Source organism: Homarus americanus, unplaced genomic scaffold, assembly GCF_018991925.1.
Source record: "Homarus americanus isolate GMGI-L3 unplaced genomic scaffold, GMGI_Hamer_2.0 scaffold54679, whole genome shotgun sequence".
Classification (NCBI taxonomy): domain Eukaryota; kingdom Metazoa; phylum Arthropoda; class Malacostraca; order Decapoda; family Nephropidae; genus Homarus; species Homarus americanus.
The window spans coordinates 416,057-437,180 of record NW_024722701.1 but is presented as its reverse complement, the minus strand read 5'-3'; the positions used below and the strand labels follow the sequence as shown (position 1 = coordinate 437,180).

At 38.4% G+C, this 21,124-nt stretch overlaps 1 protein-coding gene across 6 annotated transcripts; it reads right to left on the bottom strand.

The window, feature by feature from the left end:
• Window positions 1-472: 472 nt before the first annotated feature.
• Window positions 473-20,390, bottom strand: LOC121863027 (5'-nucleotidase domain-containing protein 3-like; the record flags this gene model as incomplete). 6 transcript variants are annotated; one of them, XM_042361483.1, is given in 10 exon segments in its annotated part: window positions 473-624; window positions 1,017-1,157; window positions 1,301-1,487; window positions 1,748-1,905; window positions 5,082-5,210; window positions 6,880-6,990; window positions 13,407-13,409; window positions 15,548-15,769; window positions 15,983-16,158; window positions 20,182-20,390. In XM_042361483.1, coding segments are annotated over 10 exon segments (1,484 nt in total), but the record flags the coding sequence as incomplete, so codon positions are not given.
• Between the last annotated feature and the right edge of the window lie 734 nt (window positions 20,391-21,124).

Genomic DNA, 21,124 nt, shown 5'->3' with positions numbered 1-21,124 from the left:
ATAAAGAGAAAGACAAGATAAAGAGAGAAAGACAAGATAAGAAAGACAAGATAAAGAGAGAAAGACAAGATAAAGAAGACAAGATAAAAGAGAAAAGACAAGATAAAAGAGAAAGACAAGATAAAAGAGAGAAAGACAAGATAAAAAGAAAGACATAAGAGAGAAAGACAAGATAAGAAAAGACAAGATAAAGAGAGAGAAAAGACAAGATAAAGAAAGAAAGAAGACAAGATAAAGAGAAAGACAAGATAAGAAAAGACAAGATAAAGAAAGAAAGACAAGATAAAGAAGAAAGACAAGATAAAGAGAGAAAGACAAGATAAAGAAAGACAAGATAAAGAGAGAAAGACAAGATAAAGAAGAACAAGATAAAGAAAGACAAGATAAAGAGAGAAAGACAAGATAAAGAGAGAAAGACAAGATAAAGAGAGAAAGACAAGATAAAGAAAGAAAGACAAGACAAGATCCACACCTCAGTTCATCCCGCTCTTTCTCCCACTGCCTCACTATTTCCCGCGCCTCCTCCTCCTCAAAGTCCTGGCTGCTCTCTATCAGTGACTGTAGGATCATCAGCCACCCACTCGTCTTCTTGTACACTTCAGAGTTAAGGCATTGGATCTCATACTGTAAATAAATAACAATGTATAACTCAGTATAAACACAACATGAATACACAAGTACAGTATACTGTATATATTAAGAATGGATTTATGTATATGGATAGAAATTACAGTGTATAACATCATGAATACATAAATAAGTATAGTATACATTAAGCTGTTTCTAATGTCAGGTAATATATAACACCCATCCACCACCCACACACCTAGTTTCCCTTATTTCCAGTTACTCATTCTTATTAACATAAAAAAATTTGTTCAGCTATGTTCTTCTAAGATGCGTTCTACTATGCTCTACAAATATGTATCATGCTATGCTCTTAGGTGCAATATGCTATGCTCTTCCGACACATGTATACCTTGGGTCACCTACTGCAGATACCATACATATCTTACATCTAACTCCCAGATGATTGCCCCTGTTCGCCAGCTGTGGTTGAGGGAGACGTCAGCCAGATCACTGTACGGGTGGTCGCCAAAATATAACACCTCGGGACCCTGCCAGCCTTTCATTTGTTGCAGCTGCCTCAAGTTACCCTGAAACAATTTATTTTGAGTTTGGTATTGAAAGAGACAGCCAGGATTTATATTATTATCGCAATCACTGAAGAAGAGAAGAGAAGAGAAGAGAACCCAACTAAGCCTCATTACATTATATCATTAACGACTTAACGACTCACCTCCAAGTAAATTTTGCCTTTATCCAGACTAGTCACTGGACCCCAAGTTTGTATGTGGATTTCTTCGTTGAGTTCACGGAAAGGCCTCATGCTGTCTGTGAAGAAGGCAGGCTTCTTGGCGCTGGCAACCACTACATCGAAGTAGTCACGCCAATCATCCCCCAACAAGTACGACATTCCAGCATTTCTGTAAAGTTTGGATGTGCATTTTATATTTAATAATTTAATTTACCCTCCATTGTGGATTGAGAGAAATAGCTGTAAAATAATAATAATGATGATGATGATGACGATGATATAGGTTTACATCCTGTTAATGGAGCCTTAGTAAACTTCCACATCTACGCTGTGTTCTATCAACATTAGTTTATGGTGATTATTAAGTTTTAAAATGGTTTATATAACTAATGGAGAGACTATAGACATAAATAACAGCCTAATACTTACACAAAATAAAATGGACTGTTGGTAATGATGAAGATTTCTTTCTTATGTTCCTTTAACCTGTTGAAAAATGTTACAAGGCTCGGGTCCTTGATCAGGTACTCGCTGATGTTCCGGCCAACGATTCGGTGCATCTCCGGGTGGATACTGGCAATGGCCGCCTGTCGAGATCAACATACTTATTAGAAGCTGAGAAATTTGCATATACAGAATTTTTTTTTTAATACAGTATAACCAAAAAAAGGACAATGCTTGACACAAACCATAGACTCTACCACTGTACTGTACTTGTCAACACACACAAGCACACACCACTGTACAGTACTTGTCAACACACACAGGCACACACCACTGTACAGTACTTGTCAACACACACAAGCACACACCACTGTACTGTACTTGTCAACACACACAGGCACACACCACTGTACAGTACTTGTCAACACACACAAGCACACACCACTGTACAGTACTTGTCAACACACACAAGCACACACCACTGTACAGTACTTGTCAACACACACAAGCACACACCACTGTACAGTACTTGTCAACACACACAAGCACACACCACTGTACTGTACTTGTCAACACACACAAGCACACACCACTGTACTGTACTTGTCAACACACACAAGCACACACCACTGTACAGTACTTGTCAACACACACAGGCACACACCACTGTACAGTACTTGTCAACACACACAAGCACACACCACTGTACTGTACTTGTCAACACACACAAGCACACCACTGTACTGTACTTGTCAACACACACAGGCACACACCACTGTACAGTACTTGTCAACACACACAGGCACACACCACTGTACAGTACTTGTCAACACACACAGGCACACACACCACTGTACAGTACTTAGCCAACACACACAAGCACACACCACTGTACAGTACTTGTCAACACACACAGCACACACACCACTGTACAGCACTTGTCAACACACACACAAGCACACCACTGTACAGTACTTGTCAACACACACAAAGCACACACCACTGTACAGTACTTACACAACACACACAAGCACCACTGTACTGTACCCTGTCAACACACACCAAGCACACACCACTGTACAGCACTCTGTCAACACACACACACACCACTGTACAGTACTTCTGTCAACACACACAAGCACACACCATCAGGCCAGCACTTGTCAACACACACAGCACACACCACCAGGCAGCACGGTCAACACACACAAGCACACAACAGGCTGTGCACTTGTCAACACACACAAGCACACACCACTGTACAGTAGTACTTGTCAACACACACAAGCACACACCACTGTACAGTACTTGTCAACACACACAAGCACACCACTGCCAGTAATTTTGTCAACACACACAAGCACACACACCACTGCACAGCACACACGAAGGACATTCACTGTACAGTACTTTGGTCAACACACAAGCACACCAATACAGGCCTGTCAACACACACAAGCACACACCACTGTACTGTACTTGTCAACACACACAAGCACACACCACACTGTACAGTACTTGTCAACACAGCCACACACACCACCACAGTAATTTGTCAACACACACAAGCACACACACCACTGTACAGTACTTGTCAACACACACACAGCACACACCACTGTACAGCATTTGTCAACACACACACACACCACTGTACAGTACTTGTCAACACACACAAGCACACACCACTGTACAGTACTTGTCAACACACACAAGCACACACCACTGTACAGTACTTGTCAACACACACAAGCACACACCACTGTACTGTACTTGTCAACACACACAGGCACACACCACTGTACAGTACTTGTCAACACACACAAGCACACACCACTGTACAGTACTTGTCAACACACACAAGCACACACCACTGTACAGTACTTGTCAACACACACAAGCACACACCACTGTACAGTACTTGTCAACACACATACACTACAGTACAGTATTTGTCAACATCTTCTCGACACACAGAACCACTAATATGAATCCAATATTTCAGGGGTGTTTGGGAGTGCGGGGTAAATATATACAGTATATATATATTTTAGTCAGATAAACAAAGTGGTGACAACAGCATCACCACAGATCAAATAATTTTTTACAACAATATTGTGTAAAAAATTAGAGGCACTCATATTTATCAAAGTTAACTATGTGAAAATTATGAGACAAAAACAAATAAAATTATATATAATGTAGGGACGGTAAACTAGACTGGGGAGGACGAGGGAAAGAGAAAGATAAAACAATGTGTGAAGATCAAAGACAGCCTGAGGAGCCATGAAGGACTGTGTCATAGACCTGCCATTAGTACAGCACTTAAGTTTACTGATGAAGATAAAAATAGAACAAGTGTACTGTACTGTACTGTACTGTGATATTGTTTATAGACAGTATATATTTCAGTGAAGAAATGCTTGTGATTATTATTCAAATATATATATTTGTACAATAAAATCCCATATAAATTAATCCCACAGAACGCACTATCAGTTTGACATGCCTTAAAATACGGCTACATATCGTATTGCCCGGTGATATCCCTATACAGTATAAGGCCATCAGGTTAGTGCGGTCGGTGAGGCTAGCTTTCTAGTCCCTCTGGGTGGCATGGGTGGTTAGTCTTCTGCCAGTCCTCTGGGACACACCCACCACCTTGGACGTGCCTGGAAGGCAGGAGCAGCATCAGTTACCATGAGTCTCTTGCTACATCAAGAGTGTGTTGCTGTGCTCCAGGTGTTATAACTTCCATGCTGTGTTTGTGCCTTCAGCGTACTGTACGTTACTATGTGTGCGATACAACGGATCCTTATACTGTACTGTAGTGTGATGCTGCTGCCATCAAGAAAACCACAAACATTTCAGCTCCAAAACTTGAGAAAAATCTGGTCAGGAGGCTGTACAGTACAAGGTCAGTTGCTAGACATCACTTCCTATCCAAAGGACCGAGTAATCAAACTCTGTGCCACATACCATAACTTCTGACACTGTTTGTGCCTTCTGTGTACTACTTCTACATGTGTCATAATGATAGCAAGTGCCTTAGGCAGCCTTCTGGTCATGCTGCAAATTGACAAAACAATAAAAAAAAATTCAATTCTTTCTTTTGTCTGATTCACCTCCAAATTTAATATACTGGGTGTCTCCCTAGTCTTTATCCTTTGTTCCCTTGCCAAGTTTGATGTAGAACTTCTCAATAGTTCCTGTGTTATGACTGGAAATAGAATACAGAGGACAGACAGACACAGAACATTCCTATAGACCCCAACCATGAAATCAGTGGAGGACTAATAAGACAAAACACCGCACTAACCTTGACATCATTGAAGAGTGGGACGGAGTGATAGGGAAGGTTGTGATCATGGAAGTATTGAGCCACCTGACTCAGGAGACACATCTCAGGCAGAGAGAAGAGGTCTGCCAGGTGAGCCATCTTGGTGTGCTGGAAGGAGTTGACTCATAATGAAAAACAAAAAATTAAATAAACCAAGTAGAAATTAACTAATCTGTAAATGAATAAAAATAAATAAAATAATCATCATACTTATCACTTTTATCTTCATGTGACTGGCAATAAATTTCACCTTTAACTTAATAGGCTGTATATTTATAAGAATAGTTCAAAGCTTAAATAGTCAATCCTGAAAACCTCTTAGTCAATCACTGGTAAATAATTCAGTCACAAATATCAAGAGAAAAACACAAATCTTTCAAGCTCTTTTCATCTAATTTTCCATAAGTTACCAGAGCAACTTTAGCACAAGACACTATGAAATGATTGCAAGTCAAATGGACCCCAAGTTAACTATTCGGGTTCAGTACATCTTCAGTAGTAATCTAACTTGTTAATTTAGCTTAGGTTAAGTTGGGGCCCAGAAGGTCCAGGTTAGGTTATGTTAAGTTACGTTAGGCTTAGTTGAAGACCAGTAGGTCTAGGTTAGGTTATGTTAGGCTTAGTTGGAGACCAGTAGGTCTAGGTTAGGTTATGTTAGGCTTAGTTGAAGACCAGTAGGTCTAGGTTAGGTTATGTTAGGCTTAGTTGGAGACCAGTAGGTAGGTCTAGGTTAGGTTATGTTAGGCTTAGTTGGAGACCAGTAGGTCTAGGTTAGGTTATGTTAGGCTTAGTTGGAGACCAGTAGGTCTAGGTTAGGTTATGTTAGGCTTAGTTGGAGACCAGTAGGTCTAGGTTAGGTTATGTTAGGCTTAGTTGAAGACCAGTAGGTCTAGGTTAGGTTATGTTAGGCTTAGTTAGAGGCCAGTAGGTCTAGGTTAGGTTATGTTAGGCTTAGTTGGAGACCAGTTGGTCTGGGTTTTTTTAGGATATGTAATGTTAAGTTTGATTGAGGTACAGGAGGTGTAGATTAGGTTATATTAAGTTTGGTTAGGCTTGGTTGGGGCCCAGTAGGTCTTATGACTGGAGGCAGCACGGGCAGCAATACACACGGGCCAGACTGAAGCCAGCCGACCCACATGCCACCATCTTGGTATTGATAAAACAGTCACTACTCATCTACCAGGTTGCTACTCTCCGTATATAAGGACTAATATGACCCAGTGAGAGAAGAAAGAGACCCACCCACGTCTGTTGACCCTACAAAATATTCCTCAGTCTCCTGTGTAATATTCCTCAGTCTCTGTTGATGATGGTAAGTTACTGAGGCACCGTATAAACTCGAACTCGGTGATCTAATGAGACAAGGAAGCTGGAACAACACTTTTCATGTATTGTGGTAAAGAGTTGAGAGCGTTCAGTGATATATTAGGTACTGTACATGTTATGTGACTCAGGGCTCACACAAGATCAGAAAAAGTCAAGAAGCTGTACAGTACATAGTTATCATTAGGTGGAGATTAACAGAATTACCTTAAATCCTTGAAACTAAAAAAAAAAAAAAATTCAACCATTGTTTAAAAGATCAATGTTATGTTTAGTAGAGCAGATCTTAACAACCTCAAGCACTAACACCTCCAGCCATCTACCACAAGCTTCCAGTGGTACTCTTTACTCATGTCACCAAAAAAAGAGAATAGGAGAAAGAGAGCAAGTCCAGCCATGACCCAGGACTCAACTACAACAACCCTTCTACTGTAGTATACATTATTACACTTACGAAATGAAGTGTAGTGAGTGGGTTCATCTCGTCCCTTGCCATCATATATAAAGAGGTCTTCTTGTCCTTGTCCAGATGTTCTACTGATGTGTCTGCATAATCCTCACCAAACTTGTTTATGTAATACAGTACACAACTCTGTCATGACTTGCTTGCTGACACACCTTAATAACTGTCTTCTGTACATTGTGTTTAAGACCGAAACAGCTATGTACCTGTACCCAATTCTCAATAATCTTCATCTAATTATTATTATTATTATTATTATTGTTATTATTATTATTATATGTACACCCATAAAAATAGTTCTGTCATTCATTTCTCCTATCCATGAACCCTGTGACTCGTGAACCTGTGAATCCGAGATGTCACACATTGTTGGGTCCATAGTTGGTGCAGTGTGTGATGTCTCAGATTCACAGGTTCAGGATCCAAAAGGTTCGTGGATAGGATGGGGGACTGACAGAACATTTTTTGGGGTGTGTGTGTGTATATTGACTGTTGCTTTCAATGGGCTGTTTAGCATCAATTAAAATACAGTAATGAAGGCTGCCTGATTCACTGGGTAATAGTACGTACTGTATATTGAGTCATTATTTGTTACATCACTCTCTTGAAATTTATGTGGTATTAATCCTAATTTCGGAACAAAAATTACGTATGGTACAATAAGAGTAATCAGCTACACTTCACCTAATTTGTATCCTGAGGGAAATTCAAATAGAGTAGATCCCTTGAGAGGTAGAGTGGTCAAACCAGCAAAGTTCGAGTGTACTTAATTACCCCCAAAAATAAGTGAAGAAAAAATAAATCACAAGTCTAATAATTTTTTCCTTTAAGTATCCAACATCTGACTAGGGGTGGGGGGGGGGACACAAGGCCAAAACTAAGATGCTGTGGACCAAATAAAAGTGGGATTAATGGCCAGCGCCATACATAGTGTGACATGAGAATACACAGAGTACGGGTATGTGCTGCAAAATAATGATTACAATATTTAAACTAAAAAAAATATATATACAACACAAGTGGATGTAGATGCTCGCTTGTTTAAGATTACCGAGGTTATACTATATGAGAAAATAAATCTTGCGACTCATTAGTCAATTACTACTCGGGAACACCGGACAATAAACGTAATAAATAAGTAGTGAAGAAGAGATTGCCTCCCTGGGTGGCTAATAAGCTGATAAGTGATGGAAATGATAAATAATAAAAAATAAATGAAGAAGAGAAAAGATTGGTAATACAGCACAGAAATACTACAGAAAATACACAGGCAAACATTTAGAGAGTGTGAGTACAGTACTGTGCTGTAAAATGCCATCATGCACACAATTATAACTAAAACTTCCATTATAGGACAATAAACAGTATAAATAAAACAATTATTATTCTAAATCTATAATAAGAAAAAAAATTTCCTCAAAGCTAGGGAGGCACATGTACCAAAGCCATCGTTGGCAAGAGAAGTACAATACAGTATTACATTTGGTGAAGTCTAAACTGCAAGATTTGAGAACTCATATGAGAGTCTTTACAGTCGATGCATTACAATGACTGTGATGTGAGAAGTAAACATGCTATATATGATAAGAGTTAATATGGATAACTGTATTAATGGAAGAGTACTGTACTTAATAGTAGTGGTAATTGTGATGATGGTGACATAAGAGTAACACATGCTAAGAATAACACATTAAGTGTAAATAAAAGTTGTGATAATCTTCAGTGTTACTATATACAGTACAATCTATTCTGTAAAACAAGAGTCTCATTTCTCAAACATCCAAGGATTTGCCATGAGGTATGACTCAGTTGCTGCCCTTACATATTGGCTAGTTATCTCCTATTATTGAAACTTATAGAAAATGTGATATATAGTAGTGATAATAACAGCTTTAGCTACATCCACATATTGTATTTAACCTCTCCAGAATGATAACTTAACCCCTTCTGTGTATTGTCTTGAAGTCTTTGCACTGTACTCAAGGGGTTAAGCTTCTACACATGTATATCTCTGTTCTATTAATGGAATCCAAGTACAGAGCATAGGAGTATAAAAGTACTATTGTGTTTAAAACTCTGAGACTAACTAGTACGGATGCACGAACTGACGGATGCACGAACTGACGGATGCACGAACTGACGGATGCACGAACTGACGGATGCACGAACTGATGGATGCACGAGCTGATGACTGGCAAAATCGTGAGAGATAATATAACCATGCAAGTGTGTCAAATACTTCTGGAGGAGGAAGAATAACAGCCATAACTCACAAAATAGTCAGGTTCTATGTGTAAAGTTGTATGTAATATTAAAAGAAATGTGACAACTGCCAATGAGAACAACTCTCGTATCGAATTTGTGTGGATTCCGTCCCATGTTGGAATTAGGTATCATGATTGTGCTGATAGACCGGCTAATGAGGCCTGTCTAATGCTGTACTTAAAAACATTCAAGTCAGAATCATGAACTCTGATCTAGAAGAACTGAGAAATGCAGAGACACCTGGCAGTTGTAGCATTAGTAAATATGACAAATTTTGTGACGAGAGGTACCGGTATGGCCAGCATAAGGACAGAACCAGACAATGTGATGTAGTCGTGGCCAGAATTAGGCTAGGATACAGACACATCTGGCAAGTTAGTAACGCTGTACCCATACAGGAACACTCAGCATGTAAACTTTGTGATAAACCTTTAAAGCATACACTTGAACACTATTTTATTGAATGTGACACTGTCAAAGACTTCAGGCTACCTGGATTATTGTTTCATGAACTTTGTAATTACTATATTGAATTGGGGGTGCTTGGGGACATTGTTGCTGTTTATCCTAAATTTGCTAGCCCACACTAATTAGTCTTCAATTAGAATATGACGTCCAATGTATATGAACCACTGTCTTGCATGGCAGCAAACAGTGACATCACCCACATGTGCAGCGAACAGTGACATCACCCACATGACTCTGACCTATATATACTGCTAATGAATATGATGTATTTCTTTGTGTATGAACCTCTGTCCTGCGTGGCAGTGAGAAGTGATAGCACCCTCAGTGTCAAGACCTGGCTGAATTACTCAGAATAGGCAAGCTGTACTCCAAGCATTGTCAATAAATTTGTTAAACTAAAAAAAAAAAAAATAGTCTCTCAAACTTGCAAAGGGAATAATAACACGAGTATAGAAGTGAGTGTAGTTAAAATAGATTACCTGAGACAAGGCTGTGGCTCCAGAAGTATCTGTAGTGAAGAAGGGTGAGGTGAGGAAGTGTAAGTTGAGACTACACAAGTTATCTACACTGTATTATAAATATCCCAATCCCATGAAGCTGTCTATACCTTATCTCAAAAGGTCGTGACCCATACTGTACAGGGTGTCTCATAGATCACACACCATACTGTACAGGGTGTCTCATAGATCACACACCATACTGTACAGGGTGTCTCATAGATCACACACCATACTGTACAGGGTGTCTCATAGATCACACACCATACTGTACAGGGTGTGTCATAGATCACACACCATACTGTACAGGGTGTCTCATAGATCACACACCATACTGTACAGGGTGTCTCATAGATCACACACCATACTGTACAGGGTGTCTCATAGATCACACACCATACTGTACAGGGTGTCTCATAGATCACACACCATACTGTACAGGGTGTGTCATTGGTCACACACATCCAGGCATATGGGTGTTGTTGATTATCGAGAACATTAATTTTCACAAGGTACGAGACCCATGAGACCAAGGTAGGTAGATACCAGGTAGCCTCACGCAGGCCCATAGGAATTCACTAATTGGCAACTCTACTCTCGAGATGGCTAAGCCACGCCCCTTTTGCCACTTCATGCGTTTGCAATATTGAGGTATTATTATCTGCTTCTACTGTTTGATGTAACTAAGTGGGTGGAGCTTAATAAGTGATGTCATCGCAAGCCAATCAGCGACGTTGGATGGAATCCAGCGGTCGCAAGTAAGATATTTATATTTATTTTATATATTTAATCAGTGGCTCCAATTAAAATAAAACAAAAAATCTCCATTCCATACATTTATTGTACAACTTTTAATACCATCATAAGCCTTCAAAAATACGTACCGGGTAAATAAAAATTTCATTTTTATTTTCATTAGCTTAGATCCTATGGGAGTGAGGCTACCTGGTATCTAACTACCTTGCATGAGACACCCTGAAGAGAAACCCCGTCCTATATAATTATGAGTTGGGTGAATGGTGACAAGCGGTGATGGGAACTGTGGATGCAACAATAACGTACTTACTGACTATTTACGTTCAGGGAAGGTACAGTGACAGTACGAACGACACGGTAAAAAGAATAATAAAAACATTTAGTAAAACATCGTAACAATTACCTCGTTTACAGGAAAATATTGAACATCTAAACATCGATTATAAGTTTTTTAAGGGTATTTCAACTTAAGTGTGAGACTAATATAAATAAAAAAAAGGAAATTTGGAGTTATTTAAAACACAATAGTCTGAAACAACCAGTAAGTTATGACAAGTTAACAGGAGTTTTCTTGTCATTTATCAATCAATAAAATATTTCTTGTGTAAATGTAGGTTATGATGATTATGCTTAACAAGACTAACATACAACAGTTATGAGGCGGACCCACACAACCAGGAGTACTACACAGCGATCCCTCGTCCCGCACGATGCTTCACAAGAGCTAATTCAAAGATAGACCAGGATCCTTTCACTACCCATTATTCGACCTGCTTGGGTTAAATCTCAAAGACAGACTACTTGTACTTTTAAAACTGTGATTAAGTTTTTGTCTAACTTCTACATTTTTTTCTGATTAGTAGTTGATTTTTTGTCATAATACACTTTAAGGAGTTCTGGTGAGATGTATAGCATATGAAGTATTGATTCTGAAATACTGTACTGTACCCTTTTAATATATGATGACTCCCTTACTACCAAGTCTATAAGTTGACAGCCCAGCAACCCTTGACACTACTAACTCCTTATCCCACACCTTCCTCTCAGATCTGAACATTAAAACACACTGTATGATACAACACACATCAATTAAACCTGAGAGTAATGAGTCTTAGCTGCCACACTAGACACAATGCTCGGTGATCCTCATTTGGCTTTGGGAACAAATCTTTATTACCCAAGTCATTCCTTAGTTACAGTCTACGGTACCTGAATATTTTATAATAAAGGCCATCGTACGACCAGCTAAGCTACACACTATGGTATCAGGTCCCCCCCATAATAAAGTGCTGGATTATGTTGCCCCACAAGTAAATATAACATGTCAGCTAAATAACTTCAAGCTGGGTCACTAGAAACCTGTAAACATTCTTGTAATATAGAGAGACAACAATGTGGTTAAATTCATGTACAGTATTATGAAGGTGAGTGAGCGGTGCAGGGGAGGGGCTCAGTAAACACAGACCCGCGGCTGGTCCAGAAGTTGACGCACAAAGCCAGACAAGGACCATGGCCAGCACGAGGTAGTGTGGAGGTCGGACCCACTGTCTTCAACATCTCCAGTGACTGTCATATCCCTAACACATCATTTAACATACTGTACTGTACCTCAGGTATAAGAGGAATGCATAAACTTATTACCATTGACAGCCTTTAATACTGACAGCTCTTCAATAGGTAATACGTGAGTCATACAAACTGAATTAAATTAAACACTTCAAAACTCAACATCTTACATTATTGTCTAAGGAGTCAAATTTTTTCATGCAGGTAAACTACTTCACTAATGTTTGAAAGTTATTTAAAAATGTGAAAGGATAACCCAAAAACTCATACTCAAGAAACATTTATCACACCAAAGTAACAAATTAGTTAACCATTAAAAAAAAAAGGTAATAAAAAACAAACTACTAAATAACGTCTACATTAATACTACGCGACGACAACGATTAATTACATCAATGACTAGACAGCTAAAAGACAGAACTATATGCAGTATTCACTAATGGGTTAAGCATCCCTCTTACCGTCTATGAGGTATCAAGTTCACACACGAGGACAGAACCGGCAAATGGAAAAGTCATGAAAAAGTGGAAAAAGTACATTGTTCAAGGACCATTACTAAATCATCCAATCCTCAGTCAGCAGAAAAGTATATCAATGATCAGGATTTTCAAGTCTGTCAATATAGTATAAGATGCACATTGATATTAGCCTGACATTTTATGAACTAGGAAGACCTATTCTACGACCATCAAAGCTAAACGTCACTACTGTACATGGTTGAGAAATTTTGTCTTTAATATTTCTTGGAGTCAAAACAATTTATATAGTAATTCTTGTTAACATTTTACACCAATCAAGAAAGGTTGACAGCAGCAAGGTTATCATTTCTACTCTCTAACCTTCCATATTTATCTACCTATTTGTACTTATCTCTTCCTCCTCATCATCATATTTGTATCGTTGACAACATCTTTTAACTACACCCAAACATTCACATAACAAAATATTAACCTTCTATTCTTACACTGACTTAAAAACTCTGTTCAATATTTATCCCTGACTTGCCTTACTAACGTGATGATAATAAGTAGAATATAAATATATACCGTACACAATCAATTGACCTATAATAAATCTGTCAAATGAGGCACTCTGCATCAGAAGGGGGTGAAGCAACACCCCGGCCAAAATGTGTTTTTTGACGGATATCACTATTTTCACCCTTCCTCTACATGTTGGCATTGGATGTAACCCCCCAGCTAGAATAGAAATATGGTTGAAAGTCCTTCAAAAATAAGGTGTGATTTCGCCTCAGGCCTGGAGCTACGTATCTGGCTGTGCGCTCAATCAAAGAAAGTGGCAACATCCCGTTCAGAGTGAGGGAGCGCGAGCCAATGACAGCACGCCTCCCTCGGACCATACCCCCAAGGCAGCCAATTACAATGGATTTCCCCTTGCTACGTCACAGCTCCTCGGCCAATCTGCGTGCCCAGATGCTGCCTCCTCCTTAGTTTTGGCGTGTATTTTAGCATCAGGAGATTCAGTGTACTTTCTACTTCTATTTTTGATAAATTTTCGCTGTAACATTGACGTTATTTGTGTTCCACGGGTGTGAGAAGTACTGTGCAATATCTGCCCGATATTAGAGCAAGATTCGAGTGAGGCCAGATCCTTCTGGTGTGGGTTCAGGAGCCCATTATACCTGAGTGTGTGTTTAGTAACGACAGTGCTCACGTGGACACCCCAGTAATGCTTGGTGATAAGTGATTTTGGTGGTGAATTTAGTGTTGATTATGGTGATACAAGTGCTCACAGCATGATGAAAGTGATTATCATAATGACAATAACACCTTGAACGCACAGAATAATTTTTTAGCACACTACAAAGCATCTGAAGATGTTTTTGCCGACTATGACGAGTTAAAAGATAACGTGGCAAGCAGTGACGATGTTAATGATGATGAAAGTGAGCTTGAAATAGATGAAACTGAGAATACTCATAATACAAAAAGTGACTGCTATGCATTACAAGACCTTTTTGCAGACTGTGATCCTGTTCAGTTACGTGACATGCACTGACGGCAATAATGATGATGAAAGTGAAGATGAAAATGATGAAAGTGAGTCTAATGGTAACACAAACAGTGACACTAATGTATCACAACAAGACCATACAGACTGTGAGGAGGTAGAAGTGGACAGTGACGAGATATGCATTGACCTTGATAGTAATGAAAGTGAGCCTGACCCAACGAATGCCAGTGAAAGTGAGCCCATACCTCAGTCTTATAATGAAACTGAACTGCTGCCGGCATCAATAATCAATGATTTAGTTGATGAAGAATCTGTGTGGCTATTTTTAGAGAGGGCAGAGAAAGACTATGATCAGTACGTGATTGATTGTGACGAGGCCATTAAAGTTTTACGCACTCCTCAGGATTTACATAACTTCAAGTTGCTACGATCTTCAGGGATAATAAAACGAAGGAACTGAACAAAGTAAGATTGTAATACTATTATCATAATACTGTTTTTACCAAAGATTATGAAAGCTTTCTCCACCTTTGTATACGTATGTTAATTACGTTGGGGGGGAGTGTAGTGGTGTTTCCTTATTATTACACGCTACTATACTTAACAATATTATAAATCTTTGGCTAATAATAGGGACGGAAAGATAAATACTGATAGGCAAATGAGTTTTTTATTATTTCATTTTTGGGGAGGAGATGTGGGGGTCTATGGAAGGGGGGTGCAAGACAAGTGCTGTTTTTGGTAATCATTAACTTGTTTTACAGTATTAGCCCACAATAATTTTGCAGAAAAACACGATTATTGTTGGTTTGAAGCTCAAACAACTCACGATAAAATAATATCTGTTCACAGTACTAACTTCCAGTTTTCACAGTTCGCTAGGAGAGGGATTGAGCTGCACGATAAAAAAAATTAACCCTCTAGTTTAAAAAACAAAAAAGTTATGGTTGTTTGAACTTCAAAAAACTTTAAACGCATTTTTCTCAGTTTTTTTAATTTGGTGCTTCAACCCCTTCTGATGCAGAGTGCCTCAAATGTAAACACACAAAACCTAATTAATTATTGTGGGAAAACTAATATCTAGATTTTTTAATTCAAATCCAAAGTGTAAAGTGTTGAGGGTTTATACTCACGCCTCTCAAGTGTCCCTCGACATAGTGCAGCGGCAAGGACCGAGTGCCGTAGATGTCGTGGATGTCTTCCCGGCTGAGGCAAGTTAAGCCCCGGTATATGGACCCGACCTGAATCTTCTGAAACTGATCCATCTTCATCAGTAAACCTTTCTCGATGTCGTAGTGAAGTCCCCGCACCGCAAAGTCCCGGTTGTACTGCAGTGACTTGATTTCCTCGGGATACTGGGAAAAAAATGTTTCTCGACTCTTAATATATCCAGTTATTGTCTCTTATTATTCTTAACATTATCATCATCTACATAGGAATAGTGGGAAAAAAACCCTACTTGGATGTTAATAGAACCATATTTAATACACTACATTATAATAACAATTTATACTACATATACACACACTATACTTACACCATAGTATACACGCACTATAGTTACTCACCCTATACTTGGAGACCAACACATTCTTCCCCAGGTCATATATCAGGGTCTCGACAGCTACTTCATAATTGGCTAAGGTGTAGTCATAGTCGAAGCCGTAAACTTTAATATCTCGGAGGTCAAGTTCATTGCTGCCAAATACTGCTTTAGGGTTGACGTCATCTGGCATCTTTTTACCTGGAGGAAATAAAAGAACATATAGTAAAACCTCCATTTAACAGACTTCTCTCTCCATGTACAGTAATCTCTTAGTTGGGGGTTTAACATCTTTAGGGCCCTTGATATAATGGACGTTCATGTCTATATAGTTTTGCTAATTGAAGGTTTCTCGTCCAATAGAGCCTCGAGATGATGGAATTACCTCTCCCCGTAGTCCGTTAAATGGAGGTTTTACTGTGCGGTTAAAATACATTTATTAACACCTGATGGGAATAAAACCCAAATTGGGTCTTATTAATAATTAATTCTTTTTACTAATTCATGGTGAAAAACAACTTTGATGAAGTAAACAAACTGGTAATAAATATATTAAGATAAACATAAATTTTTATTTTAACTTCTAGGTTTTCATTTATAAATCAAATTGAAGGATTTTTTTTCTTCAAAACTTTGAATTTTTGTAAATCAGGATCAACCTGCACAGTAAACAAATTTAAATATAACAAAATGATTATGGAATGTACAAATAATCATATAAAGTATGTAACATCAGAAGTGTTGGTGGTACAGCAGTAATGTGCAAACCTCTCACCAATATGTCAAGGGTTCAACTGAGGCAGGTGTTAGCCAGAGTGACCCTCCCTACCAAACATCACAGGTTTCCCACACTCCAGTTCCTCCCGTACAAACACTGGATAGACTAACTGCTCGAATGTCTAGTAAGCTGAGTGGTGATATGATTAAAAAAATACACTTGAAAATAATAAATTGCGCAGTAAACAAATATCAGACCCTATTTAGCAGAGTGTTTGTACAGTAATATAACATAACATTAACCCCTTGTGTACAGGTCCCCCTCTGAGATCAATAAAATCATCTGTCATTAACCAAATATTAAAAGTGGGGTTAAGGTCAGGTGAGGGAAGCACTAAGTTTGAACCTTGCAGTGTGCAGGATGTGATGCAAGAAACCCTCCCTCTATTAAGCACCACTACGGTATTTATATAACAAGAAAAAAAGAATAAAACTCTGTATTATGTACTTAGTTCATAGTTATTATTCCATTAATTATAATAATGTTCAGAAAATATGAAGTACAGTAGGATCAGTGTGTGCTTATCTTAAATTACGAGTTCAGTCATTGTCTATATAAGCTTGGTAAAATTGTCAGGATTTAAAATGATTCAGAAAACAAAATGGCCTCAGAAAGATGAGTCAAGAGATGATTGTACATTACAGCGAGTTCATCTGTGGCTTTTGTTTATCTGACTGGTGTTTCTACTTCCTTTTGTACACTTGTGCTGGGATTCACTGCCTCATTCCTATAAATGTTTACACTCTGTTCAAAATCATTTAATGTATAACCTGTAGGTGCCCCGACCATGTCATTCACAGTTTAATTCACATGTAAGGCGGGAAAGTTTGCCTTCTAAAAACAGTGTACCACAATGTCATTTGTGACACACTGCCAAGTGTCAGTGACGAGTAACCTGGCACTTAAATGGATGCACCTTCTTGGCTGCTGCATCGTGACCACACCACCACATGACACTACAGAACAGTACAAAGTGACATTAAGTGAGTCAGTGACCCAACTCTTAAATAAGTTGTGATATAAGAGAGACTTACTATACACAAGGTTGTTTAGCTACAGTAATCTGAGTTTTCAGCTGTGTGTGATGTATACTACTGTACAGTACAGTACTGTATATACTGTAAGGAGACATTGTATAAGTTTTGCTGTAGGTGGTAGTGTAATCATTATCGACTTCCTGTATCCCCCATCCATTTTGTTGTTGTCATACCCTATAGTTATGACCTTTATATTACACTTAAACAATACTGTGTTTATATCACACCTCAAACCCAACTTCTCAACAACCATAATGAAATCAAGATTCTTTAATTTCTTGCTGTATAAATGTTAAGGTGATTATTCTGATATCAAACTGTGTAATGCTGTACATTAGTTAGTGTATTAATACAATAATGTGTCATTCCATCTTTTCTCTATTATTTTTAAATTGGTCTTGAAGGATTACAATACCTTCCCTCTGCCATACTATAACAAACTAACAAGGTTATTTCTGGCTGGGTCTTGATTTTTCTTTATTTCAATTATGAAGATTAGACATCCCACTTATTCTACCAGATAATTAAACACCCTAGTGCTAAATGGGGGATAAGGTTAGGTTAGATTAGCATTAGGGTGTTTAATTATCAGGTGAAGTAAGGAGGAGTTCCTAATCTTGAAAACAGTAGACATAAGATAAGAGCTGTAATTGACCCTAGTCAGAGAGTTGTCATCGTAAACTGCATGAGGAAAGGTTCAAAATTTTCATCAACACAAAAGGACAATGTTGTACAGGGTCTCGCATTTGCATGTGTATTTTTTATTATACTGTATTTCAGATATTCGAGACTTGGCTATTCCAGACACACCCTCCCCCAATTAGTCCAGATGATCAAAGGTTCAGTCACACAAATAGGATTATCAAGTTAATTCTACTATAATACAACTTAAAACATGATTACTCAGTGACGAAATTTTGCTATTAGTTTAAGTATATGTGTAAATGCTAGAAGACTGTTGATGAATACTAAACCTTCACGCAGGCAGGCACGCACGCACGCATGCACACGCACGCATGCACACGCACGCATGCACACGCACGCATGCACACGCACACACACACACACGCACGCACACAAATGTGAAGGCCAGGGTAAAACAGGATCAATTAAAATTATCAACAACTTGGGTGGTGAGACTTGATGATCTTGGGTCTAAGATGTCAATGACCACTTCGACTTCACATGACTGACTCATCAAGTAGTGTCAGTGTCCTCTGGTGTGAGAATAAGTAGGGTGGTTGTACCTCCCTATATTTGACACTTGTGACTTTAATCACGCATGAGTGTCACCTGTCACAGGAAATAATACCGAATACAGGTGTTGACTGCTTACATTATTGTTCTGTACTGTATTTGGCAGGAGAACACAACCTACATATATCACCAGGGCAGCCAGATGCCAGCAGTGAGTAAGTAAAAGTACAGTACGTTCTGAAAAAAATTACTTAAGGTAGAGTTAAATACTGTACATGGCAGTATAGCTACTTTGTCCACTCACCAACACTGTTATGTGTTTGACCAGACATTAATGTTGTATGGTCTACTTTTAAAGTTTATTAACACACTGGATATAACTACAGTATGACAGCCTTTTACATTTTTAATTCAATATTCATGGTAACGAAACCCTGCCTGGCTCAAACACAAAATGACATCATCACTGAAGGTCCCATAAAATTTTAATTAATAAATGTTCAGAGCTGAAGTTGAACTTTATAAAACAAATTTACCAGCAAAGACCCAGTGATAACTATAAGATACCTGCGTGAATAAACAGAGCCTTTACACTTTGTCCATTAGAGGTTCATGAGACATATCCACCATGAAGATAAAGTAGAGCATGTAGCTAGGATAGGAGGATGTAAATTGTCAATAAGTTTATACCATGGTAATACTTAATGTGAAAGGTCCAGAATTACTAGCTACCTGACAATAGTTTTCCATATTAGATAAAAATATAACAAACAAGCACAAACTAAGATAACGTGTATACAGTACTTGTTGGTCACAAAAACTATACAAGAAGTGATCTCCACACTAAAGTATTTTTGAGTTCACATAAGATTGAGTTTCAGTTGTTTCAGGTACTATAAGTTTCACCTCACTCACACATAATGAAGTTTCAATTAATTTGTAAAGTTAGTCACAACTCGCTCACACACACAGAGTTAAACTTCACCTAACCCAGACATGTCACAGCTCACGTACACAAGTCTAAAATCTCACACACATACACACACGATTTAACTTATTCACTATTATGTTTCAGCTTTCCTACACATACACTATGGCTCACGCACATAAACAATTAATTTAAGATGAGTACGTGAGTGTGATGATACAGGTGTTAGTACAGTACAGGTAAGGGGGGGGTGGGAGTACATGTGTTAGGTGACAATGACTTACTCTCCCATAACGCCCTGTGATCTTGGTAACACTTATGAAGAAACTCCTGAGAGTATTCCCTTTTAGGTATGGTGTACATCCCAGTGAGCCTGACTATCTCCAGGGATGGTCTTAACCGTACTGGGGCCAAGAAAAGACTGTAAATGCTCTGAAGGGACCGCATCGTTGCCAGACTTGTGCGTCGTCTGCAGTCAGCTGGCTCCATCCTCGGTGTGTTATTCCTTCATTTTATTCAGGAACACCAGAAAAATAAACAACCATTGCAAAATAAACTAAATATTTGAGGTAAAATCTGTTTTAAAATTTACGTAAGAGGTTTTATAATCTTTTTCATTTTTTTTAACTTATATAGTATTTAGTACATTTCTTAGGTAACTTTTCCCTGAGTTTGTATTTTCCTCTTAATTCACGTCCTGATTTCCGAGATGGATCACAGTGCCTCAGACCGGTGGTATTTAATTCGTGTATTTTCCGGCTTTTAAATTCAGTAAACAATGGGTAAAGCATCGGGGTTGGTTAACCTATAAGGCACATATTAAGTTTCTTTGCTAATACAATTTTATACCACAAATTTCCACATTTATTAGTGAATAGTTCAATAAAAGATACTTACAGTTATTGGTTGGGTACAATATACACATAAGGACATACTATGCAGTGCAAACAACTCCCTACAGAATCTCATCTTTTATACAACTAATTGATTCAATTTTATTCAAGGCTGTAAGAGAGGAGAGGTACACATCACAGTAACCTATTATACTTTCCTTTCACTTATCTTACCTTATCTTCGTTATTTGTCAACTTAGGAGTTGCAGCCCGCAGTGGCGGATTTTAGGCCAGGGGGGGGCTTAAAATATTTTAACATTTTTTTTTTGTAACTACGGAAATATTTTAACATTATTTATGTAGCTGGTTTGGGTACGAGTGATCTATTTTAGTT